The sequence below is a fragment of the Sphaeramia orbicularis genome, chromosome 16 (genome assembly GCF_902148855.1).
Source record: "Sphaeramia orbicularis chromosome 16, fSphaOr1.1, whole genome shotgun sequence".
Classification (NCBI taxonomy): domain Eukaryota; kingdom Metazoa; phylum Chordata; class Actinopteri; order Kurtiformes; family Apogonidae; genus Sphaeramia; species Sphaeramia orbicularis.
In genome coordinates this window covers 44,510,766-44,529,697 of record NC_043972.1, presented here as the reverse complement: position 1 = coordinate 44,529,697, position 18,932 = coordinate 44,510,766, and the positions used below count along the sequence as shown (strand labels likewise).

The 18,932-nt window shown below is 36.4% G+C and overlaps 1 protein-coding gene across 1 annotated transcript in view; it reads right to left on the bottom strand.

Moving 5' to 3' along the window:
• The window catches only part of ago1 (argonaute RISC component 1), a 46,018-nt gene that overhangs the window by 21,977 nt on the left and 5,109 nt on the right, over positions 1-18,932 (bottom strand). Inside the window, 7 exon segments of the mRNA XM_030157199.1 lie at positions 560-647; positions 2,141-2,206; positions 2,209-2,274; positions 3,787-3,923; positions 4,929-5,110; positions 8,153-8,273; positions 18,223-18,409. Of these exon segments, the coding sequence (XP_030013059.1) occupies positions 560-647; positions 2,141-2,206; positions 2,209-2,274; positions 3,787-3,923; positions 4,929-5,110; positions 8,153-8,273; positions 18,223-18,409 (847 nt within the window).

The window sequence follows — 18,932 nt, the reverse complement described above, 5'->3', positions numbered from 1 at the left end:
AGATGTTGTCCAAGATCAAGCCTGTATTGAACAACTCCACTCGCCCACTCCATGACGTACTAGTCAGTCACAGGAGCAACGTTCAGTGAGAGACTGATTCCACCCAAATGCACCACACAGGAAAGTCCTGCCTGTGGCCATCAGACTGTTTAATTCCACCATATAACCTTATAATTATAATTACACAACGATATTTTTGCATAATAATTTATGCATGTCTGTAACTATTATATTGACAATATATTATCTAGTACATATTGCACAAATTGCTGTTCTAAATGTATCTTAATAGAGTTTTTTAATATGTATATTTGGTGTGTGTGTGTGTGTGTGTGTACATATATATATATATATATATATATATATATATAGTTTTTTTTTTGTTTATTTGTTTATTTATTTATTTTTAATTGATAATTTCTTTCCTTCTACTTTTTCTTATACTAGAATGGAGCAAACTGTAACACATAATAATTTCCTCCTAGGATTAATAAAGTATTCTGATTGATTCCATCTGCTGTAACTGATACAGAGGGGGGTACATCACAGCTGTACTCACGTCTGGTGACTGGCAGGACGTCGGGTGACATTGCATACTCGATACTTCCTCTTCATTTGGCCACAGTGGGTCACCTCCACCTTCAGGCCTGTCAGGAAACCAGTGGGGAGCAAAAGAAAACACACAGAAATGAAGGGTTAAAAAAGTGAAGGTAGCAACAGCTAAATAAGAATTCCAGTTCACATGTTATTAAATCACAGCACAATTAAACCTAAGAGTCTATTTAAATTCATCTAACCACGTTTGGACTGGGCAATAATGTTGCCAAGACAATGTAAAAAAAAAAAAAAGACTTCAACATGTTTTCTTCTCTTAATGGGCAAGATATTTCAGAAATCTAAAAGGTGGTAGATTTGACAATGAAAACCAAATAAACCCAGAAGACAAAAAATGATAACTATCATGGTACCAGGTCATGTGATAATCACAGCCTCAGAACATAAAAATGTCAAAAATCAGAGTCAGAAAACATTATTAATCCCAGGGGGAAACTATTGTGTGTTATTGTTGCTCCATTCCAGCATAATAAAAATTAGCAGAAAAAATTTCATCAATACAAAAAAAAACAACAAAAAACCCAAAACAAATATATATACAGGGTGGGGAAGCAAAATTTACAATGAACATTTAGTTGTTTTTTCTCAGCAGGCACCACGTCAGTTGTTTTGAAACCAAACATATATTGATGCCATAATCATACCTAACACTATTATCCATACCTTTTCAGAAACTTTTGCCCATATGAGTAATCAGGAAAGCAAACGTCAAAGAGTGTGTGATTTGCTGAATGCACTCGTCACACCAAAGGAGATTTCAGAAATAGTTGGAGTGTCCATAAAGACTGTTTATAATGGAAAGAAGAGAATGACTATGAGCAAAACTACTACGAGAAAGTCTGGAAGATACTATTAAAGAAGAATGGGAGAAGTTGTCTCCGAATATTTGAGGAACACTTGCACAAGTTTCAGGAAGCGTGTGAAGGCAGTTATTGAGACAGAAGGAGGACACATAGAATAAAAACATTTTCTATTATGTCAATTTTCTTGTGGCAAATAAATTCTCATGACTTTCAATAAACTAATTGGTCATACACTGTCTTTCAATCCCTGCCTCAAAATATTGTACATTTTGCTTCCCCACCCTGTATATATACATATATATATATACACACACACACACACACACATACAAATAATGTAATACAAAATTATAATCATTAAGATATTCATTATCATTTTATCAAACAGCTCTAAGTTACACTGACTTAGGGCTCTGCAGATTTCAACCACAAATTTAACATTAAGAACCAGATCTCAACAAACTTTGCACCTGCCCAGATCAGTGCATAGTAATTAAATGTTGACTTGGTTTTGTTGTTGGCACATTATGCTGATGCAGTTTTATAAATATAACTTTAACTAACCATCTGAAGAATTGCAAAGAAGACATTTTAAGGGCTAAAATTCAGATTATTAGATTTTACACACCCACTGAATTAATACAAACACAGGTAAAGAAACTAGAAACAGGAACATGGGGGTTAGAAAGTGTATAAACTCTTCTTACTGTCGCGCAGCCCACCTTTAATCTCCTTGGTGAAGCGAACCCTTTGCGAGTCAGTAAGAGTCTTGGGCTGCTCATCAATGTGCGAATGTCCAAGACTTCACACATGAACTCAATTACAGGCTGGGCTTTGTAGAAGGCCGTGGCAGACACTAGAGGGAGACAGAGAGCAACGGTATGACCACAGACAGAAGAACAATGTCCCAATATCCACAACTTAACCCATAAAGACCCAGTGGTACGCTAGGGCAGTTCTCAAATGAATTTTTGTCTCCATTTAACCTTTATTAAGTGATTTATCACCATTTATTGTAATATTATTCTCTTTGCATTTTTTCAGTGAAAATCCTGTATTTTCCTATATTTAATTTACTGATGATGTAGATGTTCATAAAAGCTCAAATTAAAGTTGAGGGTTATTATATCAGAAACAGAGAAAACTGGTCAAAAAGTTACTTTTTCAGCAAGTCTATCATTAACTTAGTGGTTCTCAATCTTTTTCTGTCTGGATGAAAAATCTCCAGGCCCCCTTCAACCCCAACAACATTGTAACAGTGGTGCAATTATAAGTTTTATTGTAAGAAAAATCAATATTGCAAGAATACTTTATGTTTTCCCTTTAATAATTTTTAGTTCAAATTAAAAATAACAGATTTTTGCTTGAAGAATACAAATAAACTCAACAAGACAGCTCCCTGAGACAATATTCTTCTAAATAAAAAGAGGAAATGCGCAATTATCTTACAACTATGACAATAAAGTTACTTTTTTTAGAACAAGAAAACACATTTTGGTAACAAAGATGAACATTTTAACAATATCAGTGGCTGCAACGAGCCTGTTTACATTGCATATCTCAAAATATTAAAGTGCAAACTGTACAAAAACAGAAATATTACACATTTTTCTTTCCCAGTTCAATCCTTGTCCATTTTTCAAACCCAAACTCTTTGTCTAGTCTAGTGACAGATCACCATGGCAGTAGATTGGTTTGTTGTACATCCCTAAAATGAGTCCAGGGTGCTCCAACGCTAAAACATTAGTTCCACCTGCTACATATTCTAATCCGAAGAAGAAAAAAAAAACATCCAGGAGTGATCCCATGCCCCCCCCGGCAAACCTTCACGCCTCCCCTAGCCCCCCCCCCACCACCACCACCACCACCACCACCACCCCACAGTTTGAGAAACACTACACAAACTAAACATAAACCCAATGTGTCCATCCATTGTCACTGATCCAACTCCATGTTGTAGAAGATGGCAGTGTTTCCATGGTAACTATGGAGCCTCTGAACGTCCAAATGAGTCACATCTGATGACAACTGCTATGATGACAAACTGCATTTTGCACCAATTATTTACACAGATTGATAGGATTAATGGATCAACAGGTATTAAACAGTATAGCTCTGTAGATGGTTTTGGTCACTGGTGAATGTTTGGGTCTTTATGGGTTAATATTAACATCTAAATAATGATTCTAGTAATGTCTGTAAGATGCTGCTAACAGAAACAGAAGCTGTAGTGTTAATTTATGATGTCAGTTTCATGAAGTATTTACTTGTAAACACATTTGTGACAGGTTGTTCTTGATGAGGCAGTGTCATAGGAGTTCACAGCCCAACTACAAGATCTGTGTTGAAACTGTGTTTGGTGACTCACCGTCAATGTTCAGCATCATCTTCCACATGGCAGGACGCACAGATTGGTGAAAACCAAACCAGACTTCCCTGCCCCCGCCCAGTGGGTGGTAATATCCTTCAGGTGGGGAGAAAAAGGAACGGCCCACTGGGGTGTACCTAATGAACAATGAAAAGGAGGAGGAGAAGGAGGAGGGAACGCGAAAACGATGAATGTGCAAAGAAATACTGAATTCAGACCATGACCTCAGCGTGAGTTCATATCCAGTAATGTTTCATGTCTCATGTGGGATATTTAAGAGCAAAGTCAGCCTTTACAGGAGTGAGTAAGCATTTGGAAAACAAGAAAAAACAAGCTACACGAGAACAAAACTCAAACTGAAACAGAAGTATAGACCAGGAAGATCTTGATGATGTCTTCTTTAAGCATATTCATACTTCAAAGCAGTTTATCATCATTCTGCTACATCTTCCATTTAAGATTCTTAAAAACCTTTAAGGCGCTTATTAATTCCATTGAAGAACTATGTCATGTCCTCATTGGGAGAAAAAGAATAACACTCTGAGCGTTAGTCTTTCCCATAATTGCTGACAGTAACATTAACAGAAACGATTCAAACCCAAAAATATATTATGAAGTCAGAGTCAAGTTAATACAACTTATGTTAAGTATGATTAATTTCAGGATCTAAACAATTTGTGATTTATCTAAATCGTTAGACATTTTAATGTGTAAATGATAAACTAAGGCATAATAATGTTAAAATTGCACTTATTTAGCCTAAGAAATTTCAGGCTGTCCATGTTAGTCACAATTTCTTAAGGAATAGTTTGTAGCAATCAACCTTTTCAGAATGTAATCTTACTTTCTTCACTTTAAAACACACAAAGCATTTGTAGTTGTCATCATTTATAGGTTATTATGATATTATTTTACTGGCTCAGCCCATTGGAGATGATATTGGGCTGCATGTGGCCCCTGAACTAAAATGAGTTCTTCACCTATGTGCTGCAGTATATTAGTTTTACAAATCATAACTCAGCTGACTTTGAACTATTAAATTATATTATACTATTTGTAGTCGGCGTTAACCCACATCTGTACTGGTATAACTAACAGATATAAACCTTCCTCATATGCATCTACTTTTAACTGTAACTTACCTCATAGAGGCTAGGTGGCGCATGGCGACGTCCAGGGCTTGAACTGAGTCCAGAGGGACTTGCAGCCGGCCGCTGACCAGAGTCTCCTGCAGCAGGCGCCATGACACCTTGGCCAGCCAACGGATAGACACCTTAAAGATTCGGTCCTTCCCCTCCCCGGGAATCGTCACCTCAAAATCCACCTAGAGTAGGAGAGGACAGTTAAAAACCAAAGCTGGAGAAGAACTAGTACAAAGACCAGACACCAAATCAACACTGATTATCAATATACAAACGGATGACTAAAGCCTGGTATGGACAGAATTATGTTTAAAGCAACCACAGCATTTCAATTGGTAAATACATTGTTTTTTAAAGTACAACAAACATTGAACGACAAGTCAATAATGTGTTACTGAACCTATTAAAGCACATTTTATTTTGTCATTAAAAACTCTAACACACAACTGTCAATACAGCATATTTCACTTAAAGTTCAAGTTTAATCAGCTGGTTGGAACAGTGTTCATTTAACCGGTTTATATGACGCTTATAAACGATACGTGAAGACACTAGGCATTTCTCAATATACGTTCATATCTGTTCTTTTGTTCTTGTGATCTCGTGAAACGTCATCAGTCAGTACTGTTCCGTTTAAAAGTTCACACAAACCAAGATTGGATGGCATTCCTGGATGTTGTTTTTATCTCCAAGGATGCAGTGGTTGGTGACTCATGTAGACTTGGCTGGTAAATATCCCAGGATGCATTTCATGCTACACTCAAACGCATTGGCGGCTTCTGTGACAACTTAATTGAGAAATGTTTTATTGAGTAGATGATTGTCACCAGATGATGTGATACAATGTTAGAACCAAGGTTATTATCATTAACAAAAACTAACAAAATGATGAAAACTAGAATTGAAAAAACATTTTCGTTACCTGAAATAAGTAAAAACTACAATTAAAAGAAAAAATGATAACTAACTGAAACTGTATTGTGTGCTTACAAAACTAACTAAAATGTATAAAATTCTAAATAAAATTCCCTTCATTTTCGTCTTTGTCAATGTTGGATTGATACGAAATCAATTTATTTTGCTCTAGCAATTTTAGCTAGCGGCACCATACAGCACTTCACGGTCCGTCACTTCTTGTCTCATGCCGTTTAAAGTCGTCTTCTCATCCCCACTCTACCTGGAAACATGGAGACTAATGTGTGAAGAAAGCAGCAAAGTCCTGTATGGGATTTCTTTGAGTACAACGGCGAGGAAGACAAAAGATATGAAAAAAAATAATACTAAAACTAAACTAAAGCTGAGCATTAAAAAAAAAATAACGAAAACTAATAAAACCTTGCAAACCTGCTCTAAAAACTAATTAAAACTAGCTGAATTAGAGAAAAAAAAATTCAGAACTAAATAAAACTAAACTATAAAGAAAAATCCAAAACGATTATAACCTTGGTTGGAACACGTGCGAGAGGTAGAATAGCAAAGAAAATCTTTATTATCATGATATGGGATTCAACGAAATTTGTTTATCCAGTATTTAAGAATATGCAAAATGCATAAAACTATAAATGACATGTAAATAGTACAAATGTATTGAAATCAAATCAAGTGATATATTGTGGTGGATTGTGGGAATATGTTAGGGAGAAGATGGTGGAAATAAAGCAGAGCCATGGAGGAACAACCACAAACACCAACAGTTCCAATTACAAGAGACTTGCGTTCTTATGAAGTCCGTTCTCTGAGACCGTTCTTACTAAGAACGTACTCGCTGGTCAGACTTGGGAACTCTGCGAACTTGATATTGAGAAATGCCTACTGTCATGTACTCTATTGCAGTAAACAGCTTTAGCTCCTATTTACCAAGTCTCACTGATATTTTCCAGTTTAGATTTTGCATAATACGCTGAGACCTACACAGCATGATCATCTGTTCATGTCACTCATAACTCACTCCCTTATCGGAGGCATTATCTAATGAACCGATGAGGCGGAAATTATGGAGTCTGATCATGCGACAGAACTTTTGTTATTCACTATGTGCATTTCTGGTGGTTTATTGCATTAAAGACAAAAAATCTCAAACATTTGACCAAACTACTTCTTTTTGCTATTATAACATAAAACTAGGCGATTGGGCCAGCTCTAAATTTCATTTTTTCCCCCCACTGTTATAGATGATTTACAATTTTAATCAACAAATTGAAGACAAAGTATGATTCAAAAACACTGTCTTTAATAAAACAATATTTCATATACAGCTGGAGAAGTACTTTCACATTTTCAGTTTTTGCTAAGCAATAAAAGTCTCAATAGGGATCATTTCTATTTAGCAACTTAATTATTTTCAAGGTTTTCAGCTGGCAAAACCTCAGCTAATCAAGCCTTATGATTCAACATCTATCACTGGTGCATTTAACTATCATTTTATCACCATGGTGTAGTTACTACCAAATACTCAGTATTGATATTTTCAAATAATTATTAGATCATGAAAGTAACATTAGAGATTTTACCTTGATTCTATCTTGTTACACAGTATATCTCTAATTTGCACATATTTCTATTGCACACTATTTTATATTTTCTTAATATATGTCTGTATTTTATTGTGTTGTTAGTAGTTACAAGTGCAAGTGCAGAGACCACTTACAATTCCATTGTACAACCTGTGTTCTGACAAAGTCTATTCTATTCTATTCGTTTAAACTGTAATGACTAGTAGGACCTGGTGACAGAGTCAGAAGCATGAATCACTGCAAATGTAACTTGTTTATCACAGTAATCGTACAGTGACTGCAATAATGAACTATTCTGCACTTCACAACTGATCATTTTCCTCTTTTATTATGAACATCCACACAAACTTCTCCTGTCTGCACATACCTTGAAACAACATAATTTCTACTTGAACAGTGAAATTAGATCTCATAAAAGGTACAAATGTGAATGCAGGGGTCTTTCACTGTTAGTGTAAATTACTGAATGTTTATGAGAATTATCCATTTGGATTTTCACTTTAGGATTTTGCTAGATCCTGTGAACTACACATAAGGAATTTCTTCACAAAAATCTGTGACATGAACCGGGAGGCCCAGGTGAGCTGGTGTAGAATGACCCTGAAGTTGGAAAGTACCTTAAAAGCAGACAATATTGATCCCTGAGGAGAAACTAGCTGGCGATAAAGGTGTAGTGTAACTGTGAAACCCAAAACGGCTGCAGACGTGTACCTTCTCACTCCCGATAGGAAGTGCTAGCACCGTGTAGATGTTCTTCTTGCCGTCGTACACCGGTTTCCTGTCGCCAAAGAGCTGTGGTTTGAAGTGTTGCACCATGTATTCCACCACCTCCCTGTGAGAGAAGACAAAGGGAAAAACAGGGACGATATCGCGTTAATGCAAGCACAAAAGGGATGACGCTCGGCCAATTAAAGCGGTCGCCTGATCGGGATCCTTTGTGAGCGATGATTGAGGGAATATCGATCAAACGGGCCCAGCTGCTGGACGCAATATAGCTCATGGTCACGGGGGGAGAGACGAGGACAAAAAAGAGCGAGGGCTGTGGGCGTGGACGGGGGACACCTTTCAATGCGAGGTGCCTTGGCCTTCATATAAGGCTGGGGGGTGAGGAGTCTTTCTGAAAGGGAGAGGTCAAAGGTCCTGACCTCTGCATACCTTCTTGGGCTCTTTGTCACAAATCTTCGAAGCAAAAGCGACTGAAGTTGAAAAACCGTCTCGATGTGGTAGAAACGCAATGTTTCCAACCCAGCTACTCATGTTCAGATATACAAGATCAGAGGATTTCCACATTTTGTTGTTCATATCCTCATTTGCTAATCGAAGAACACTTGAGGGCTCTTGTTTGGTTGTTCTGAGGTAAAGCTCATCTTTCTGCTGAGAGCCTTTAAGACCTAGATATGAAATGAAAATGCTTACGTTAAGAGTGAATCATTAACCTTGGTGAAACATTCAATACAGGTAAAAACATAATAAAATGAAGAGGCAAAATAAATGCAAGAACAAAAACCATGTGTCAAAAAAACCATGAAACAGTAGGATTAACATAAGGTATAGCAATGCAATCGCCTTTAAAAAATGTTGTTATTTAGAAGTATAGAAATTCTGTTTTTTCACTGTTTATAGACTGATACCAGATACTGAAAAGAGGCAGCTGTTTTTCTATTTGTATGATTTCTGAAAAAACGTTACACATTTCAGATTTACATGACTGCTTGTATTAGCTCATAACAAAGCACAAATGTACAATAATAGGAGAATATTACAGATGTGATACAGTCGGATGCATTGAGACTCCCTCCACCATTAAACTGTTGACAAATGAATTGTAAAAGTATTGAATCATGACACCAGTCAACATTTACGCCTCTATTGCCTTTGGATGTTTCTGCAAACAGATGTGTACAATATAAGCTCAATACTTCACCTTCAGTATTTATAGACTGTTTCAACATCTCATGTTCATATGTATGTAATGTTTTTGTGGTTAAGTTTGAGAAAAAGATACCAGGGCTTGGTTTCAAACAGAAGAAGACTGGAAAGATGTGATTAAAAAAAATAAAAGTGACTTGCATGTATTTAGTAATATTTAAACCAACGTTAAGTCTTTTTCTGATCCCAACCAAAGTACTTTTACTGCCTAAACCTAAAAAAGTTTAGGAGTAGGAATGCATCCTCCACTAAGTCCAAAACCACTTCCTGCCTTTGAAGAAAAAAAAAAAGCGTTGAATCCTTCATCCTCTCAGTGTAGTTTGGCATCGATTTGCAGAAACGTTTTATCCTGAATACCGTTTGAACTTCTGCGGGAAACAATAAAACTCAAAGCTTTCTAAATTGCAGGCCTGCACTATTTGGTGAAAAAGTCGTATCATGATTATGATGGATACAACAATGAACATGCAAGGATAGAGCTGTGACGCCATCCTTTTCCCATGTTTTTTCTTACCTCATTTAGAAATTTACTCACTTTGATATATGTTCTAAAAATGCTGCTTATGTCGATAACATCCCCAAACATAGAGAAAAATGTCTAGTAGATTCAACTTTCAACTTTGTCATTACACATACAAGTACAAGGTAACAAAATGCAGTTTAGCATCTAACCAAAAGTGCAATCAGTAGATACAGCATGTATAATATACAGGATAGATTTTAGGGTGCTATAAATATACTATATGGATTGATACAGTCGCGGAAAAAATTATTAGACCATCAAAAGTCATCAAAAACAATGGTTATGCGATCAAGTACTAACTCCTGTGTGTAACATGTGACTAAAACAGACAATAAAAGAAAACATGGAGTGCCTAAAAGCACTGTTTTTGGCAGTACAATGCCATAGCTATTGATGTGAGAACTGAAGTGATTTTGGTTATTATCAAAAAAAACATGGAAAATGGCAAGATATCAACTCTGAAATTAAACTATTATGAGCTATTTTTGTTATCATTATATTTGTCCAAACAAATGTACCTTTAGTTGTATCAGGCAATAAAATGACCAAGAAATTGAAGAAAACAAGGGGTGGTCTAATATTTTTTTTTTCCACGACTGTATATACAGATTAATAAACATTACAATATACAGTATTAAAGTCCAATGAATACGTAAATAGACATAATAATGGGTATGTTTGAGTGGTAGAGATATAATATACAGATTATAGACATATTATACAGGTGGAATATACAGATTGAGGTGTTATTAACAAACTATACAATTTAAATACTTTGACCATATTACAACTTTTTTTTTAAATTATGTTTTTATGTTATATACCTGTTGTGAAGCACATTGAGTGTGCCTTGTACAGGAAATGTGCTCTATAAATAAAGTTGAATTGAATTGAATATGGATTGTATGCAATGAATATGGAAAAGGCATTAAAAAAAAGTTCAAAACAACTACAAAAAAATGTATTAACTTTCATTTTGCACGTTTTATACAGTATACGCCTCTGTTCAGTGTCACTGAATCGAACATGTTACCACACACACACACACACAGGACCTTTAAATTGTAGCCTTGTGTGATTATATAATTGCACAGACTGACAATGTGATTGCAATTCAATTAACTGTACAGCTCTAGACTAAATGGCACAGTGTCCTCAGTTTGTACTCCTTCTAAAGCTTAAATCATTAGTGAGTTTTATCTAAAGCTGCGGTCATTAGTGGGTCACAATGAGACAGGGCTACAGAGCTGGGTTTAAGCTGACAATTAAAGTTCACTAAAAGAGTACACTATATATAATACACCTACCCCTGACACCTTAGACCACTGTGCACTGGGGTGATCAATCCTATCTCGCTGACGTGTGTGTATTAACATTTGTCTGGAGGTGAAAGCAGGACAAGTCGGAATTGAAACGGAAAATGACATTCACACCTTCACTTCTACGTGATCAAACATCACAAAAAATTACACAGTGTGTCTCGATGTCGACTCAGGGGAGACGAGACGCTGCGTTTTATTTTAAGGAAATGACTCCGAAGGAAGCCGTGACAAAAGTCATTATGACAGACAGCCCGCCCTTCTGAATTTAGTAATGTATGTTTGTGCACTATTCGCCGTCCCAATCAGGGTAATAGAACTGACAAATGGGAAGATGTGTGTGCGTGTGTGTGTGTGTGGGGGGTGGTTCTAATTTGCACCAGATGAAGATTTTAGTTTTTAGGTCGTGGAAAATATTAATTCTCTATCTCACAAGCACAGAGACAGCTACCCAACATACAAAGCAACGCTGTTTACAATAAACAAATCATCTGCTTGAGAATAAACCTCTATTAAACATAAGCATTGAACTTGTATGATCCAATTGCCAGTGAAATGTAAGATGGTTATTTTCATCTTTTGGCTTATTTTTCTTTCATGTCACAGAGTCAAAAAGGAAATTAGAACATAAAGTATGTTGTTTCTATCTGGTATTTTTCCTTGGTGCATTGGACTTCACACTCTGCATCACGAAAAACAGCCGAGGCTAACGGGTCACTTCAGTCAGATTCGCTTTTGACTCCGCCATCTGTCTAGTGTGGTCACTTAGGCGGTGCTGCTGCAGAACACAAGACCTCCCACTGACGCTGAATAGCATCAGAAACTCCAAAAAAGATACACAGACTGGCCTCGCATTGCAGCTCAGTGTCGGCAAAAATCTCTACATAACCATGTGTACAAACATTCGACGCACAAATCCAAAGTGTGAATGTGTACTAGAGGTTGACCGATGGTGGGAATTTTAGAGGTCGACTTAATAATGCATAATAGTGCATGTGCAACCACAATGTAAATATGTACATAATATCTAAACTTAAATCTTAAATCTATATAAATAGAAGATTTTCTTTCTTCTCTTTATATTTTATGTTTCACAAGTATATATTTTCTGTTTTCCCTGCATTTTATTTTGTATTTGCTGCCGTCAACTGTGTAATTTCCCATGGTGGGATCAATAGTCTTATCTTATCTTATCAAAATACCTTAGAGGAGAAAGATGCAGATGACCAGTTAACTGTCTGATATAAACCACGCTCCTTCAGCATGAATATTCTAACAATGAATAAATACTCAATAATTGCCACATTTTTAACCCTTTAAATTTGTATTGTAAACAAACCATTTTTGGATGTAAAAAACACAAAAAAAATATATTTTTTTTTCAATATACTACCCAAAATTGGATCACATATTATTTGATTTTTGCAGCCTGGCATATGTCAGTGATTAACTCCAACACTGGGTAATTTGCATTATTATTTTTGGCGCTAGGTCAAATGTACAAAAATACAAGCATCTGTCACCAAGTGTGCATAAAATGCACATCTATAAATCAAACTATTAAATATTATATATTGATTTATTTTTCTGCTCTAATTTGATTTTATTTTTGTAACTCAAGGTCAGGTCTAATCATGCATATCAAATGGAAGAAATAGTGCGTTTTAGGCACACTTGGGAGACAGATGCTAGTCTTGTAATTTTCTTTTGTTTACAATGTGCAAATTTTAGTTGGTGACCAGAATTTTAAAGATCATGCAAAAATGAACAACTTTTGAATTCTAACCTTATTTAAATTGTGAAAAATAATATGAAGTTTTTTAACACGAAGTGCAAAGTGTGCCTAAAAGGCGCACCTGGATACCAGAGGGTTAAAGTGAACATCAAGTAACTGAACATCTGAGTCAGTACCTAAACAATTCAACCTGAATCACCGAGCATCAGACTCAAAGTAATTCACTGATAAATGTGAAAGTGAATTCCAAAATATTGTGGAAAAAAAAACCCATCTGGGGCCCATTTCTTATACTTTTTTTTAGTTATTTATCCTTGAAGTAAGTATTTCCAGTTTAGAACCCCTATATTAACAATCAACCATTAACAGCTCCAACATTTACCAAAACCAATGGTGTGTGAACATGTAATATATACTCCATTAACAAATTTAGAACCACTAACAATCACTTGTACACTCATTTGCGTAGAAAAAATTTAAGAAAAGTACAAGAGACCATGTTGTGATCTAACAGTTTAGGTTTTCATCACATTGCAATGTCAACTTACAGGCTTTAGATAAAAGATTAAAATCTACCTTCTGCTGGTGTTCAGATTTTAAATCACATCTTAGTGGAAAATACCGCATATTTCAAGCCTGTTGGTCAGAAGAAAGTCTTAACCTTTTTGTGAGTCTGATTCACAGGATGTTCTCGGCAGGAATAATCCAGTCAATATTCCCCTCCCTTCTGCTATCTGTGTGTTACAATTTTACCAAGTCTCCTACCCTATGGTATATGGACAAAAGTATAGGAACAAACTGAATTCAAGTGTTTCTTTTCTAACAGGGGTCTGGATTACAAAACATTAATGGCAAATGTCATAATATAGTTTTATGTTGGGATAAATATCATTGGATTGGTTAGTTTTGTTTAAATTGTTATCTGTGCTTCCAAAATGCCTCAGATGGTTTTACTTCATTTCTCTATTCTAAACCATATGGACAAAAATACAGGGACACATCATGGCTAGATGTCCTGTTCATTCAGGATTTGAGATACAAAGATCATTTCCTTAAAGTTTAATGGGAGATTTTTCTAGTAGTAGTCGATGGTTAGTTGTGGTAGAAAATTATTAGAGCACAAGAAATATTTTAGAAATTTAGGAGGCGGAACATTTAAAATCATAGTCATGGATAAAAATAAACACAAACCCCCCCCCCCCAGTAAATCAATGTTGAGAGAAATTAAGTAAAAACCATTTAAACCAAACTAACCAATGCAATTATATTAATCACAACATAAAACTATACTATGACATTTGTGGTTATTGTTTTGTATCCCAGACCCTGTTAGAAAAGAAACACCTGAATTCAACATGTCCCAATACTTTTGTCCATATAGCATATGTTAACAACATCTAAGCTGAAACAACATGCTGAAATGTTAAGGTTAAACAAAAAAATGCAATTTTCTTTGGGTAAGGATTTGTCAGTTTAATAGTGGTTGTCAGTTTTGAATGATTCCCGTTCACTACCATACTCTGCATTCCAGGCCTCATACTACTGCACTATGAAGTAAGCCAAAACATTTAGTACGTCCCAATACATTTCATGTCAAATGCAGTGAAATATGAGGATCTGTTACTGGATTGATCTGCCTGCACTACGCAGTATGCAAGGCTGCATGCTGTTCAGGCTATTCCTACCCACAATCCTCTGTAACGAAAGACTGATTAATTGCTTCAGCCGATTGACATCAAGAAGACGTTTCACAACAGTTAGCAACAATAGCGACAATGATAAATAACAGGAATTTAAACAGGTATTCTGGCAAAAGCTAAAAAAAAAAACATTGAGTAAATCAGATTTATTCATTGACACTATTACTTTGAATCAGATGTTCAGTTCAACAGTAATCCTGTTTCTCTAAAGTGAAATATTTGGGACTGGGATGGGGCTTATCGGACAGTAAATCATTAGCTTTTCCTTCCTTGAAATTACTGTTATTATATTGACCTTTACAAACCCACTACTGTTTTCTATTCATCTGTGCAGTATAAGATACAGCAGACTGACTGAACTGCCCAAAGTGTGTAGTGAAGTTATGGCTGCACTTGAAATTGCTTTTTTTTTTAATTACTTAAAGTTTCATGTTGTTGTCTGTGACAGATGAGTATGAGTAAAAGGTTCTAAGTTTAAGGTGCAATGTTAAGGATGACATAGCATGTTGTATTCATCATGTATGTAACTGTACATGCTTTATAAGGGCAGCTGCAGCACGTACTACAAGTAAAAATAACCAGTGTGTGCTTTGGAATGCAACCATATGCACAGTGGCAAGAGCAGAAATGGTTAATGTGCAGATGTCACGAATAAGATACGCACTTGCGCTGTGCATCATGTAACAACATTTCTACACACGTTTGTGAATGAGGTCCTCTGTTTTGTGCTCCATGGGGCCCGATGTGGTGCAGAGCTGTCACGATCAGGACATTTAAGATTCAATATTTGAGAATGTTTATTGTCATTATGTGCACATAATGAAATTTTGGCAGGTGGTTTTTGGCAGGGCTGAAATGACACTCAGAAATATAAAACACACTAAAGAATATGTACAGCTGTAAAACACTACTATAAGAATATGTATACAGGGTTTCTACAAGTTAAATTTAGGACTTTTGAAGACTACTTGGAACAGAATTTAATGCCCATTTCACAGCCACACTGGCAAAAATTTGTGCCTCCTAGAATTTAGGAAAATGTGTTCATTTACTCCAACACTTTGATTCCCATTGTTCCAAGTCATTTCTCACCGGGGCTGCAAAGTTAGTGATAATTGGTTCCTAATTTCAATATAAATTGTTGGGTTACATTACTTTCATTGCAGCTTGGACATTTCAGACACATTTAAACACAATACAGCCAAGATGTTTATGGTGACATAAGTTAACTCTTTAAAACCTGATGTGTCATCACTGACACACCATGCACATATGCAGTTTGGATGGCTGTAACTCTTTCACTGTTTGTGCAATTGGAAAAGTCCTAACGGTTTCTGAAACCCGAGACGTTGTGCTTATAGGCTTTATTGGGTCATTATGGTACTGTCACTCACACCTGTACTAGAGAAGAAGCCATTTTAGCAGAATTATAACATACAGTCAATTGTAAATGAATGCTACATTTTGAAAGTTCTAAGTGCTCTAAAAAAATGGGCAGAAGGACCCACTCACAGCATAATTTCTAACCTTTTTATAGTCAAAATAACAAAAAAAAGTCCAGACAGACCATTTTAGGCTTAGGGTTAAGACCTACCAAATCAAATGTTAATACCTTTAAAAGACTTTTTAAGGCATTAAACGCATATTTGTAAATTCTAGACTTTTTAAGACCCCTCGGGAACTGTGTACATCATATACAGGGTGGGGAAGCAAAATTTACAATATTTTGAGGCAGGGATTGAAAGACAGTGTATGACCAATTAGTTTATTGAAAGTCATGAGAATTTATTTGCCACAAGAAAATGTACATAATAGAAAATGTTTTTTATTCTATGTGTCCTCCTTCTTTCTCAATAACTGCCTTCACGTGCTTCCTGAAACTTGCGCAAGTGTTCCTCAAATATTCGGGTGACAACTTCTCCCATTGTTCTTTAATAGTATCTTCCAGACTTTCTCGTAATAGTTTTGCTCATAGTCATTCTTTTCTTTACATTATAAACAGTCCTTATGGACACTCCAGCTATTTTTGAAATCTCCTTTGGTGTGACGAGTGCATTCAGCAAATCACACACTCTTTGACGTTTGCTTTCCCGATTACTCATATGGGCAAAAGTTTCTGAAAAGGTATGGATAATAGTGTTAGGTATGATTATGACATCAATCTATGTTTGGTTTCAAAACAATTGATGTAGTGCCTGCTGAGAAAAAACAACTAAATGTTCATTGTAAATTTTGCTTCCCCACCCTGTATAAGGAAAAAAAGTAAAAACACATTATGCAGAGTGACACAGTAGTACAGTTTGAATGCAATTTATGTGCAAAATTATGTGCAAATGATTGGCAGATGTGCAAATTTTAGTTGACAGGTACCAGTCTTGAAATTAACTCCAGTTATTTTCAGTTGTCTTTTTCTATTACGGTTATTCCAAGGTTCATCAAAAGAGCGCTAACTCTTCAACAGCATGACATGATGTGGAAGTAGTGAAGGAAATATCACATTTCTATTACTTACTTAGTCAGTCCGGTCAGGTTTCATCCAGCTGAATGGAGCCAATTATCAGTATTATACAAAATAATTGGCTCAAACAACTCTGATAAGGTGATTATGTAATGGTTGTGACGGGCCTGATGTGGAGTACCATTTGGTGTGGCTAGGCCTTCAGGAAAATATGAAGCTTGGTGGTAAATGAACATGACTGGGAATGGTGACTGAAAACTACATGTGCTAAACAACAACATCATGTTGGAATTATCACTGAGCACATGCTGAACCTAAACACAGCCATACCGAGCCCTCCCACACCAGGACATTAAAGTCAACCGATCAATAAACAGAAACTTACATTAAAAATCTAAGTTGTATATTTTGTGCTGTAGTAGTTAGTTCTGCCTCGTAGAGGAGTGACAACACTGTGATTATGTCGTACTTGGACTGTCATTATCCATTTTTTCAAGCCATACACAGTTTAGCTACTTCGTGGTTTCTTAAAAGACACAAGCCTGTTCAGAACTTAATAACTACTTATGACAAATCTCAAGCACTGATTTGTCAGGTTACTGTGGGACCTCACAAGAAATAAAATAGGACCAATGGCCCTGTATCTCACCGGCATGTTCTATCAAGAATCAATAAGTTGAATTTGCAAGGTCGTCAGGTTCTGTCTCTATGTTAGAGTCCTGTGGTCTGGATGCAGGAGATCAATCTCCCAATAGAAGTGGGTGGTATTTTCACTGGAGGAGAACTCAACTAATTAAATGAAAGTCCATATATGACTTCTATCAGTGCTCACTAGTAACCATAGCAGTATCTGTAACCATTTCCATGCTAAAAGCCATCAAAATATGGACCATTATAAGTAAAGACAAAGTTTTAATATTTCAAAAATTTGTAAAAAGAATGCAAAAATCAAAATTTCTCAAAACTGTGATTTGACTTTGTAGACATTGTCCAAAAGAAGCTACATAAAAAATGTGAAATAAATCCAAGAGGAGAAAATGTTTGAAGAGCTAAAAAACTAGAAGCATATGACTGATTACACGAAAGAGGACATTTAGTGGGTTCTGTGAGCTGTTACCTGTTGACTCGTCGGGGGCACTTGTCAGGCTTGATGTCCACCTCATAATGGTAGACGTCCATCTTTGGGATCTCCACCTCAAAGTAGTTGGCCAGTAGCTTGATGGGCTTGCCCACAGTGCCCATGCCTGGCCGGCGGGGGGCATGGAACACCTGCTGCAGAGGTGGGGGGAAGACCCCCATGGGCACTGGAAACACAAGAAACAAGAAACCATCAAAACAGGCCATTAGAGGACAGAGGGAGAGAGTTAAGAGAGGACAGAACCAGAGACAGGGATAACAGAAACAGAGCCAAAACACAGGAAGGCTAAAGGCGGCAGGTAAGAAGTGGGCAAAGAGGTAGGGAAATGTGGGCATAAGCATTGGAAGGAAGTGTAGGCAGAGTCCCAAAGGATACAGCTAGGTGGACAGAAGAGTGAGGGGCAGGAACAGGAAGGCAGGGAAGATGGGAAGAAGAGAAACAATGAATGGGAAATGGCAAAGTGTGCACTAGAGTCTAAGCAGAGGAGACAGAGGTAGAGTGTGTTTAAGGACAGAGATAAAAGGTCAAAGGGTGACACAGGGTAACAGCAGGACAAGCCTCGTTCATGACTGTCACAAAGGATTAACAGTTATAGGACAGAATCTGGACATTTACCTGTATTTGAATGTTAATTCTTTGTAGGTTTTTTTCTTTCCTTTTCTCTTTTTTTAATCACCACAACAAAGCTT